Here is a 13,237-nt window from a genome sequence, read left to right on the forward strand (position 1 = left end):
TTAGGTTCAGCAAAGTCAGAACGGGGGGAGTGTGTGTGGGATGGAGATTTTCAGCTTTTAGGGGATGAGAGAGGAAATAAAGTTCAATATAAATTAGAATTGATCGGATGGGCTGATGGGCCGAGGAATGGCAACATGAATTTAATTTAGATAAATGTGAGGTGTTACATTTTGAAAGGCAAATCAGGGCACGACTTACATAGTTAATGGTGAGTGTTGCTCAACAGTGTCCTTGCAGGTTCATAATTCCTTGAAAGTGGAATTGCAGGGAGACAGGATTGTGAAGAAGGCATTTGGTACGCTTTCCTTTATTGGTCAGAGCATTGAGTACAGGGGTTGGGAGGTCATGTTAGGCCACTTTTGGAAAACTGTGTGCAATTCCAGTTGCCCTCCTCTAGAAGAATGTTGTGAAACTTAAAATGGTTCAGAAAAGATTTACAAAGATGTAGACAGAGTTGGAGGGTTTGAGCGATAGGAAGATGCTGAATACGCCAGGGATAATTTCCCTGTAGCATTAGAGGCTGATGGGTGACCTTACAGAAGTTTATAAGGGGTATAGATAGGTTGGATAGACAAAATCCTTTCCCCATGGTAGGCAACTTCAAACCTAGAGGGCATAGGATTCGCGTGAAAAGGGAAAGATTTAAAACGGACCTGAGGGGCAACTTTTTCACACAGAGGGTAGTGCATGTTTGGAATGAGCTGCCAGAGGAAATGGTGGAGGCTGCTACAATTACAACATTTAAAAGGCATCTGGATGGGTATGTGAATAAGAAGGATTTAGAGGGATACAGGCCAAATGCTGGCGAATGGAATTAGATGAGTTTAGGATATCTGGTCGGCATGGATGAGTTGGACCGAAGGCTCTGTTTCTGTGCTGTATGACTTTAATCATCTTGTGTGAAAGCAGAAGTGTTGTTGTGAAGATTGGACTTTCAGAGCAGCTTTCAAAGGTGTTTTGCCTTTACTGGAAGCAGAAGAAGTGACAACGAAATATTTCATTGGTGAGACAGCAACTGAGTATGTCTAGGATTTTGGTGGAAATTGGGAATCATTGCACTGTGGGGGTGAAGTGCTTTAAGGCTTACCAGCAGTAAGGACAGTGTGCTTATTGGGGTGCCCAGTGAAGGGTTAGGTGGAATTTTGAGTTAAACTGCTCATTTCTGCCAGCCTCCAACATTGTATTTCCAATGTTGTCCATCAGGAGGAGCGGTGAATCAGTAACTGGTATTGTTAGAAGCCTTACGATTTTCAGTACTGCAGGAATGGCATTGTTTCATCAGCATTGTAAACGTTACTGGCAGCAGAGGGAGGTGTGGGCTGTATTTACTAGAAACAATTAAGCATTTAGATAACGTACATACGAGAGGGCAGGGTGGGATTTGTCTTTCGATTTGCAGAAGGTGGGAGATTCTGGGAGCTGTGATCTGAGGCAAACACAACTGCGGTAAATCATAGAAGCCCTACAGTGTGGAAGCTGGCTATTCAGCCCATCAAGTCCATTCTGACCCCTCCGAAGAGCATCCTGCTCATACACCCCTCACGCCCCCACCCCTTAGGGAATCAAGAGTTTGAGATAACACAAGTAAGAAGAGCTGAGATGATGGATAGATCAGCCACGATCTTAATAAATGGTGAAGCAGGCTCAACAGGCCAAACGGCCTACTCCTACTTCTATTACTATGAAACAATAACCCTGCATTTCCCATTGGCTAACCCACCTAACCTGTACATCCCTGGGCACGATGGGCAATTTAGCATGGCCAATCCAAATCAAGGTTGGTAAGCAATGTAGTGATGTGGAAAATGGACGTCAGAGAAAAATAGAAAGGAACAAGGAGAATAAACGAACCAGCAATTAATACTGGATTCAAAAGATTACAAACAATAAAACTAAAAGCTCAGTATCTGAATTTGTGCTTGTTATGAAGGGGTAGAGGTACTGTACCTTGAAGGGGTAGAGGTACTGTACCTTGAAGGGGTAGAGGTACTGTACCTTGAAGGGAGTTAAAAAGCTGAGCAGAACAAAGTGTTCTAAACAAGATGAGAATGTAATATTTGGTCAACAGAAATAGAGCAACTGGGTTGCCATGAGGCACAAACAAATTCAAATTTGGCCAATCAGTTTAAATTTTGCCCCAAAGTCCAATCAAGTTTGAATTAAGTATTTTGATAATATTGATACCAATAAAATGATCCGATGTTTTGGACTATAAAACCCAGCATTTTTGTGAGTTTTAATACTCTGTGTTGGACATAAAGAGTAAAGTTGTTAATTCTTACTTTAAATATTTACCTCTGGGATAGAACTTTGCCTCTCAAACTTTTACATATTACTGCGTGGGGTGAATCATTTCTGTGTTTCTGGTTTAATTTAGCAGAGGGTGTTACTCTGTGTCGTAATAGCGCTGCAACGTAACAAAAGTGAATGAATTGACTGCACACATTGAAGAGATTAATTATGATCTGGGACTCCTTACAGAGACATAGCTTCAGGATGACAAGGATTGGATCATAAATATTGAGGGGAGATGTGGCATTCAAGTCGAATGGGAAGCGAGGTAAACGTAGAGGGCTGACGCTGCTAATCAAAGCACTGGTCACAGGGTAGTCTGGTGTCAGCTCGGATTTCAGGTCCTGGTTTCTTTGTCCTCTATTGATCTCCCTGTTCCCACACAGTTGTTGTCCGTTCTCAGCTCTGCTTCATTTCTGCTGAAGCTTTAACCTCCTTTGTCACCTTCCGGAACAATAAAAGTCAATCAAAGTCCAACCCACAATCTCCCAGCCTGTCAACCATCCAGACACAGAGTATCATACCAGAAAATATAACAAAAAAGGCGAAAAGTTAGAATTAAACAGGTGCTTGTGTCTGTTCATTGGCAAGTAAACTAGAAATAAGGGTCTGCCAGGATTCTTATAGTGCCCTGATTGAAGAATTCTCTCTCCCTTACATCTAAGTATTAGTACCCAGCGATGATTTATAACAATATTTACATCAACAGAAATAAAGCATCTGTTATGCAATAGACATAGAGATATACAGTATGGAACTAGACTTTTACTCTCTCTCGTGTGTGCGCGCGCGTGCACACACACACCGAGGTCTATGGGGTGAATTTGTATTTGCAGATACCATCTATTTTGCTCAAAAAATGCACAATCTGCAGGCAGATAATACATGGAATATTTTATAAATTCCACTTTGGAAATAGAACCAGTCTGACTGAAAAAATACAGACAGACTCTGGCCTCACACCTTTAATGCATTGTCTGAGCTAAGTTGTCATCTTTTCTTATAAAACCTTAAGTTATCTCGAGTAGGTGTCTTATAAGAAGTTCTGGGGTTTACATATTAATGACACCAGCAACTCATTCCAAAGGTGAAAAACTTTACAATCCAGGTTTCTTCAATGTATCATTTCAGTGGCATGACTCTGTAATGTTTTGCTGTAAACTCAGTGTCTTATGATCTTATACTCCACAACCACCTGATGAAGGAGCAGTGCTCCGAAAGCTAGTGCTTCCAAATAAACCTGTTGGACGGGCGTCATGTGATTTTTAGCTTTGCCCAGGTTAGGGTGGATTGGCCCTGCTAAATTACCCATGGTGCTCAGGGTTTTGCAGGTATGGGAGAATTGTTAGAAGCGATTTGATTCCACCTTCTCATGACTGTCTGTGTGAACTTTGGTATGTTCTCCCCCTTCTGTCTGCGCGGGTTACCTCTGGGTGCTCCGGTTTCCTTTCACAGTCCAAGGATCTGCAGTTTCGGATGGATCGGCTGTGCTAAAGTGTCCAGGGATGTGCAGGTTAGAGTGGGTTAGCCATGGGGAACTGCAGGGCTGTAGAGTAAGTTGATGAGTCTGGGTGGGATGCTGTGTGGAAGGTCGGTGTGAATTTGATAGGTGAAATGGCCTGCAGGGATTATATAATTCTTCTCCTTTAGCCATATGTGGATTGAGAAATGACCTGCTGTGGGAGGAGTAGGCTCCAGTTCATGGGACACTGCCCCAGTCCTGGGGAAGGTGGGAATTGTGCTGTCTCTCTCCCCACCCACCGCCCCCATCCATTCTCTCTCACCCCGCAACTCTGTGCCCCCCATTTTCTCTCTCTCTCCCCCTCATTCTCTTCCTCCACCCTTTGACCCCTGAGTCTTTCCTTTCAGCCCCCACCACCCTCTGTTCCCCCCAGTCTCACAATGGCCCCCACACTCTGTCACCCTGTCCATTCTGTATCTCTTCCAACTCCCACTGAACTTTCTCATGCCTCAAGCTCTCTTTGATCGCTGTATCAAGCTCTTAGAAGAGAGAGAGAGAGAGAGAGAATGGTTGGTGATGAAACTGCCTGGGAGATGGGGGTGCACGAGAAATGGCTGATCTTTCAAATTGAGAATAGCTAACATAATATATTCAGAAACAGCATGAAAGTTTGAATGCATGTTCAATTTTATATGAAGACAAAGCTGCAACCATCTTTCTCAAACTTGCTTTGAACTATGTGCAGTTGAGGACAGGCTGTTCAGGGTGAATGAGGCTTTTGCTCGAAATGTCAATTTTCCCGAAATGTCAATTTTCCTGCTCCTCGGATGTTGCCTGACCTGCTGTGCTTTTCCAGCACCACATTCTTGACTCTAATCTCCAGCATCTGCAGTACTCAGTTTCGCCTGTTAGGGGTGAATGGCCGATTCCTAGTCTTGAAAAATTGGTTCTGTTAGAAGGTGTAGAGGTGTATTCTACCTTCAAGAGGTTGATTAGTGAGCAGAACCACCTGACATAGCACCAAACGTTCTGAACAAGGTAACAATTTAACATTTGGTCGAACAGCTCAGTAGCTGGGTTGCCTGGAGACAAAAACATACTCAATTTTGGCCAATCGATTTAAAATCTTGCCCCAAAATACTGAATTCCAATCAAGTTTGAATTTAGTATTTTGAGAATATTGGTTAGCACTGCTGCCTCACACCACCAGTGTCGATTCCAGCCTTGGGTGACTGACTGTGTGGAGTTTGCACATTCTCCCCGTGTCTGCGTGGGTTTGCTCTGGGTGCTCCAGTTTCCTCCCACAGTCCAAAGATGTGCAGGTCAAGTGAAGTGACTATGCTATATTGCCCGTAGTGTTAGGTGCATTCGTCAGAGGGAAATGGGTCTGGGTGGGTTACTCTTTGGAGTGTCAGTGTGGACTGGTTGGGCCGAAGGGCCTGGTTCCGCACTGTAGGGAATTTAATCCAATCTAATATTAACACCAATGAAACGATTTGATGCTTTGGAGTACAAAATCAAAAAAAAAGTTAAACAGTTACAGGAGAACTGCCAAAAGACCAACAAATGTAGGCTGCTAGTGAGAACTCTGAGAGGTACCTGTCCAGAGAAGGAGTCTGCACAGAGAAAAAACATCGACACTGACCTGGAGAGCAAATCTTCAGAGGAAGGTACAAAGAGAAGATTTAACAGCTGGCTGGGTTTAAAGTTTGAATCTTTCGGTAAATCTTAATCAGAGTTTTTATTGGACTGATATCATACAGGGGAAGGTACAAGATAGGTTAGAGACAGGAGTTGTAAATAGTTGTTAATTAATTATTCTCCGTTAGACTTTAATAAATAAAGTTGTTGATTTTTACTTTAAATACTGACCTTTGGGAATAGTTTCTTGGTTCTTGAATTTTCACAGATTACCACATGGGTTAAACCTTCTCTATATTGCTGGTTTAAATTAGGTAGGGGAGGTTGCACCCAGTGTTGTAAAATTTGTGGACCAGTGGGGGTATCTTCCGTCAGTACTATTTATCATTTACTACATGATGAAGTATCGGGAGATATGGATAATCTGCTTAAAACATGGGATCAGGATTTGGGACTAGAAATCTCTATAGAAACGTGGAATGATATTTGGGAAAATGCTAGAAGAATTACTATCTGTAACAGAACCCAGGCTATCCAGCTGAAGATACTTCATAGGGCCCATATAGCACCGTTTCGATTGGCAAAATTTAAGGCAGGAGCATCTCCAATGTGTCCTCAATGCAAAATAGAGGTGGGCACTCTTGTACATTGCCTATGGACCTGTCATAAGATCCGTAGATATTGGACTAAAGTAGCAAGTACCCTGACAGAAATTTTAGGAACGGAAATTAAAGTGGACCCTGTATCTCTCCTCTTGGGCTTTTTGAACCTTCCCTCCCTGGACACGTACGGGAAGAGACTATTTTCTATTCTTTCTTTCGTGCAAGGAAAAATATTTTGGTGAACTGGGCGGCTGAGGGCCACCCTGGACTTTCAAATTGGCACAGATTAATTATGGAATGTATTCCCCTTGACTTCCTTACAAATATGGTGCACCGAAAGACTGAATTATTTTATAAAATATGGCAGCCCTTTTTGAATTACACAAATACAGATATTTTGGCTATCCTAACAAGGGCTTTTATTTAATTGAGATTACAAACCTGGCTGGTCCGGGGCCCCTCGGGGGAGGAATCCCGCACGAATACGGGTTTTATTACATCTGATGTTAACACATTCCGAGCGTGTAAGAGACTTAAATATACACTCTGGTTAGTTGTAGGTTAGATTAGTAGATAGTTGAGTTTTGTTTGTTTTTTCTTCTTTTTCGTTTTTTTTTGTTAAATTTTGACTATTGTATATTTGAGTTAATTGTATATCAATGTTTATATCTGAGAGTTTTGTTTATTTTTGTAAACTTGTTAAAATGTTAAATTTCTAATAAAAATATCTATAAAAAAAACCGGACTGGCAGTGATGACTTTTGTAATCTTTTCTTACAGACTATCTGAAGACAGTCTGTAAGAAAAGATTACAGTCTGAAGACACAAGTTTCAATTCAACAGATAAAGGGCTTATGTCCAAAATGTTGATTCTCCTGCTTCTCTGATGCTGCTTGCCGTGCTGCCCTTTTCCAGCGATGCAGTTTTTGACTCTGACTCTCCAGTGTCTCCAATCCTCACTTTCACATCAATGTCTGATAGTTACTCAATCCATCAGGACCGCAACAATTTTTAACTATGATTCTGTGAGAAGGAGCAAAGCTTTCTTTTTGGTCCCTGTTTGAGTACGGGGGCACTGGTTGAAAGACCCTACTATTGCAGCGCACTGAGTGTGGAGCCTCAAACAACTCTACTGCCTGGAAAGAAGAATTCATGGCAGGGTTGTACACGTGTGTGTGCAGCTGAAGCTTCGGCCATGGAGAAACCCGAGGAAACACGCCCTGTTGAGAAACCATGGAGTTGTGGCGACTGCGGGAAGGGCTTCCATGTCCCATCTGTCCTGGCGGCTCATCAGTGCAATCACACTGGGAAGAGGCCGTTCTCCTGCCCCAAGCGGGCAAAGGGCTTTACTTGCTCCTGTGTCCTGCTGGCCCACCAGCATATAAACACTAGTGAGAGGAAGTTTTACTGCTCCATGTGCGGGAAAGGATTCACTTGGGTGGACAACCTCCAGACCCACCAGCGATTCCACGCAGGGGAGAGGCTCTTTAGTTGCCATGAGTGCGGGAAAGCCTTCAGCAATTCCTCCAACCTGGTGACGCACCGGCGGGTCCACACGGGGGAGAGGCCATTCAGCTGCCCTGAATGCGGGAAGGCCTTCAGCGATTCCTCCAACCTGCTGAGGCACCGGCGGGTCCACACGGGGGAGAGGCCCTTCAGCTGCCCAGAGTGTGGGAAGGCCTTCAGCAATTCCTCCTCCCTGCTGGTCCATCAGCGGGTCCACACGGGGGAGCGGCCCTTTGGCTGCCCAGAGTGCGGGAAGGCCTTCAGCAATTCCTCTGACCTGTTGTCCCACCAGCGGGTCCACACCAGGGAAAGGCCATTCAGCTGCCCCGAGTGCGGGAAGGGGTTCACCCACTCCTCCAAACTGCTGGCCCATCAATGGGTCCACACCGGGGGGGAGGCCGTTTGCCTGCCCCGACTGCGGGCGGAGGTTCACATTGTCCTGCAACTTGCGGAGGCACCAGTGCATCCAACAATCAGATTCCACCAGTGACGCTGCAGTGGGTCACCCCCAGGGCTGAACCTCCTGCCCATTCTGACAGTGGGTGCAGCGAGCTTTTGTGTTTTGTGCTGGACTCACCCCCACCAAGCCCACCTACGTGGCTCAGGGGTGGCATGGTGACTCTGTGGTTAGTACCACTGCCTCACGATGCTGACCTGGGTTCAATTCCACGCTTGGGGAGACAGTCTGTGTGTAGCTTTCACATTGCACGCCCCACGTCTGTATGGGTTACCTCTGAGTGCTCTGGTTTCCTTCCCGTGGTCTAAAGGTGTGCAGGTTAGGATGAATTGGCCCATCTAAATTGTCCCATAGTGTTCAGGGATGTGTCGGTGTGGTGCATTAGTTGGGGTAAATGTAGAGGAATAGAGATAGGGGAATGGCTGGGTTACTCTGCGGAGGGCCAGTGTGGACTTGTTGGGCGAAAGGACCTGTTTCCATACTGTAGGGAATCTAATCTTTAAAAAAAAGAATTCCTCCAAGCAATCTTGATAAAATATGCCGAGTTGGACAAAGTATCCCATCAAGTTTGAGTTGAAGAAGTCAGAAGTGACACGACACCATGTTACAGTGCAACAAGTTTATTTGAAATCACAAGCATTAGGAGCATTGCTCTTTCATGAGTGCTGCTCCTTCATCACTTCATTTGGTGTCGTGTGACTTCTGACCTTGTCCACCCCAATTCAACACCAGCACCTCCGCATCAGAGTTGACGAATGAGATTGGATTTTATTCAGCCTGATTGTGAGATGTTCCATTTGGAAACTCAAAACTGTCTGACCAACAAAGAGATGCAAATCATAGAGTCCTACAGCAGGAGACAGGCCCTTCGGCCCAACATGGTCCACACTGACCAAACTGTCCATCAACACTAAGCCCATTTCCCTGCAGTTGGCCCATTTCCTACCATACCTTTCCTATCCACGTATTTGCCCAAATGCCTTTTAAATGTTGTTAATGTACCCACCTCAACCACTTCCGCTGGCATCTCATTCCATATGTGTACCACCGTCTGCGTGAAAAGAAATGTTGCCCCTCACATTCCCTTTTATTCTTTTTCCTCTAAACTTAAACTGATGCCCTCTAGCCCTCACTTCCCCAACCCCGTGCATTCACCCTCTCATGATCTCTTCACTTCTCTAAGGGCCTCTCTCAGACTCTTAATCCTCTAAATAAAAATATCTTAGCTTGTCCAACCTCTCCCTTTTACACAGACCCTTGAATCCTGGTAACATCCTTGGAAATGTCTTCAGCACACTTCCAAGTTTAATAACATATTTGTTATAGATACTGCCCTGTTTTGTTGGAAATATAGGACCTAATCCAAACTGGATAATCTGGCTGATGGGGCAGGAAACCACTTCCTTTCTTAAGAGAGAAGTCTCCTGGAGAGAACTAGCTGGCTGACTGATCTACTGACCCTCAGTGTCCCACTGCCCTCAGTTATCTGGAGGGGTGTCCACACATTTGCCTAAGGTGGTGCTTGAAACCTTTATCATCTTTGGGATGGATCCCCATTCATTCTGTGCTATGGAGTCATGCAGCATGGAAACAGACCCTTCAGACCAACCAGTCCATGATCCCCAACTAAACTAGTGCCACCCATCTGCTCCTGGCCTGTATCCAGTATGTTAATACTTTTGTTCATTTGTTCACCGTGAGAGTTGGATAAATAAATTGCTGATTGTTGATTTTAAAGTGTTGGGGATTTATTCTTATCACTAGAGCAGGTTACACCACTTTTCATGCTAATTTTACAGATTATTGGGTGACACGCTCCTCTGGGTGTTTCTGTTTGAGATAGGTGTGGCTGTCAGCCTTTGCTTTATAAAAGTATTGACCTAATGTAGTGCTGAATGCAATGGAGTCAACATGAATCCCACTGTGGTTGTGGGTGAATCGTCTTAATTTGGCTCTTAACTCAGAAACTGCACACAATTAACTGCTGAAACAATGATTAACACTTTATTGTATGTAGCAACCAAAAATAAAACTCCTCAAGTTTTCATTGGAGAAAAGAAGGTTTAGGGGTGACTTGATAGAGGTGTACAAGATGATTAGAGGTTTAGATAGGGTTGACCATGAGAACCTTTTTCCACGTATGGAGTCAACTAATACGAGGGGGCATAGCTTTAAATTAAGGGGTGATCGGTGTAGGACAGATGTTAGGGGTAGATTCTTTACTCAGCGAGTAGTGAGTTCATGGAATGCCCTGCCAGTAGCAGTGGTGAACTCTCCCTCTTTATGGGCATTTAAGCAGGCATTGGATAGGCATATGGAGGATAGTGGGTTAGTGTAGGTTAGGTGGGCTTGGATCGGCGCAACATCGAGGGCCAAAGGGCCTGTACTGCGCTGTATTCTTCTATGTAACCAAGTTCAACCTCACTCACAACTTGGCTATCACACAATTGATGGCAGAATTTAACTGAGTTTCCCCCAACAGTATCTGTCTCTGGAAGTGTCCAGGGATTCAGTGCAGCATTCTTCTTCCAAGTACAGCTGCGACATCATTCTGGTTGAATTCTGGTGGAGATTCCTCGCTTTCAAATCTGTGATGTGATGCTTCTTTAGATTCTAACACCACCTCCCCATACTTCTGGAGATCTCCGGTCTGTAGCTTACCTTCTTATCCTCGAGGTTTAGTGGTTTGTTTGATACAGCGTTTCCTGCAAAAAAACCCTTTACGTCAGGGCCTTCCTTCCACAGACAAACTTAATTGTCCTTTTATCATGAGCTTATTAAACACTTCGCTCATCTGTCCCAGGAAACATCTTGTTGTTTTGCGTCCTTCTTCCCAGGGATGGTTAACTACCAGAAATTAGGCCATTCAGCCCATTGAGTCTGCTCCACTATTCAATCGTGGCTGATACGTTTCTCAACCCAATTCTCTCTGTAACCCTTGATACTTAAGAATGATTGAGTCTGCTCCACCATTCAATGGGCTGAATGGCCTAATTTCTACCTCCTGATGTAGCAGTTTCTCAGTGGCCCTTTTGTTTCTTGGTCCAGAAAGAGTTCCTGCTGATTCAGGGAGTTGGAAAGTTCTGCAGTTTACAGGACCACACCACATTCCCCTCTGCCTCCTCCTGAGATACTGGCAATTCCCAAGATCCCTTGGTATCCCTGAAAACAATCGAGGTGTCTGGAAATCTCTGCTGCTACTCTGGAACAGAAGGATTATGGGGAGAAAATTCAGAAATCTGATGTGAAAAGGGACTATGGAGTTCTACTCCAGGATTCTCTCCAAGGTAAACTTACAGGTTGAGTCAGTAGTTGGGGAGGCAAATGCAATGATGGCATTTATTTTGATCAGACTTGAATATAAATGCAGGGATGTACTTCTGAGGCTCTGTAAGGCTCCGGTCAGCCCACAATTAGAGTACTGTATGTAGATTTGGGCCCCATATCTCAGGAAGGATGTACTGGCCCTAGAACATGTTCAGAGGAGGTTCACAAGAATGGTCCAGGAATGAAAAATTTAACATATGAAGAACATTAGAGGACTCTAGGTTTATACTTCATGGAGTTCAGAAGGATGAGAGGGAATCTAATTGAAACCTACAAAATAATGAACGGTGTGGATGTTGGGAAGGTGTTTCCATTGGTAGGACAGACTAGAACCTGAGGGCTCAGCCTTCGCGTCAAGGGAAGACCCTTTAGAACAGAGGGAAGAGAGGCTCCTTCAGCCAGAGTGTGGTGAGTCTATGGAATTCACTGCCACAAGGCTGCGGAGGCCAGGTTACTGAATATATTTAAGACGGAGATAGATAGGTTCGTGAGGATCAAGGGTTAAGGGAGAGAATGGGGTTGAGAAACTTATCAGCCATAATTGAATGGCGAAGCAGACTCAATGGGCTGAATGGCCTAATTTCTGCTGCTATGGTCTTATGATATGCTGATGTGTGGAGGGATGAGAAGGGGGGAAAAGAGATGAAGAGAGAAAGACAGTTAAGGTGAAGCTCGATAGAGATGAAGGAAATATAAGAATTGTATTATAAATGGCAGAACACATAGGAGCACTGGCATACAGAGAGATCTTGGCATATAGATCCGTGGAAGTGGTAATGCAGGTGGGCACGGTGGTCAAGAAAGAACACAGCACACTTCCTTGAGTGTAAGAGTTACGTTACAGCTGTTTATTATGGCCACATTCAGAATATAGTGTGTAGTTCTGGTCACGGTGCTACTGGAAGGATGTGGGTGCTCTGGTAGAGGGTACAGGCAAGGTTCACCAGGACATTGCCTAGTCTGGAGGGCTCTCGTTATGAGCAGAGGAGGCATAAACCTGGATTATTTTCTTTGGAAAAACAGAGGCTGAGAGGAGACCTCGACAAAAGGCTGAGATACACAGATTGGCTGGACAGGGGTGGCAGGGTAGCTCAGTGGTTCGCACTGACGCCTCACAGTGCCAGAGACCTGCGTTCGATTTTAGTCTCAGGCAACTATCTGTGTGGAGTTGGCACATTGTCCCTGCACCCCACCTCCCGTGTCTGTGTGGGCTTCCTCCGGGTGCTCGGGTTTCCTCCTACAATCCAAACTTGTAGAGGTTAGGGTGGATTGGCGATGCTAAATTACCCATAGCGTCCAGGGAGAGGCAGGATAAGTTGGATTGTCTGTGTGTAAATTGCCCCAATGTTCAGGGATGTGTAAGTTCGGTGCATTAGTCAGGAGTAAATGTAGATAATGGGGGTCAGAAAACGAGTCTCTATGTGTTAATCTTTAGAGGGCCAGTGTTGTCTTGTTGGGCTAAATGGTCTGTTTCCACGCTGGAGGGATTCTATGATAGTCAGAGGTGTTTTTTTCCCTCCAAAGTAGAAAGTTCAACTAAAAGAGGTTCAAGGACTGTTTGGGGGGAAAGTGGTGGGGGTGGGGAATTAACACAGAGGGGTGGTGGGTTTCTGGAACGCACTGCCAGTGGAGGTAATGGAAGCAGGCACCTTAACAACGTTTAAGGTGTATCTTGATAGACGCATGAAGGGGAGGTGAATAGAGGAACAGAAGCCACACATGGGCAATAAATAGCAGGTCTAAGTAAGAATTAAGAAGTAGCACAGGCTTGAGGGGGTCTGTGTGCCTAAAGCAAGTGAGAAGGGCCTGTGACTGTGCTGTATTGTATTGATACAGCTTTCCCCCACTATTTGAAAGTAGAGTGTTCCTTTCATAAGCCGAAATGGCCTAAAGCGAAGAAGCAATTACCATGAATTAATTTATATTATGCCTTTCTTTGTAAAAGTGAC

General features: G+C 44.7%; 2 protein-coding genes across 3 annotated transcripts in view; both read left to right on the plus strand.

Moving 5' to 3' along the window:
- Positions 1-8,144, plus strand: part of LOC148143704 (uncharacterized) — a 77,892-nt gene extending 69,748 nt beyond the window's left edge. Inside the window, exon 5 of the mRNA XM_087975709.1 lies at positions 7,510-8,144. Within this exon, the coding sequence (XP_087831835.1) occupies positions 7,510-7,994 (485 nt within the window). The 3' untranslated portion in view covers positions 7,995-8,144. The remainder of the gene's footprint in view (positions 1-7,509) is intronic.
- The window catches only part of LOC148143696 (sulfhydryl oxidase 2-like), a 565,239-nt gene that overhangs the window by 263,817 nt on the left and 288,185 nt on the right, over positions 1-13,237 (plus strand). The window lies entirely within an intron of this gene.

Source organism: Chiloscyllium plagiosum, unplaced genomic scaffold, assembly GCF_037043375.1.
Source record: "Chiloscyllium plagiosum isolate Xiang-an unplaced genomic scaffold, Cpla_swu_hap1 HiC_scaffold_27, whole genome shotgun sequence".
Classification (NCBI taxonomy): Eukaryota; Metazoa; Chordata; class Chondrichthyes; order Orectolobiformes; family Hemiscylliidae; genus Chiloscyllium; species Chiloscyllium plagiosum.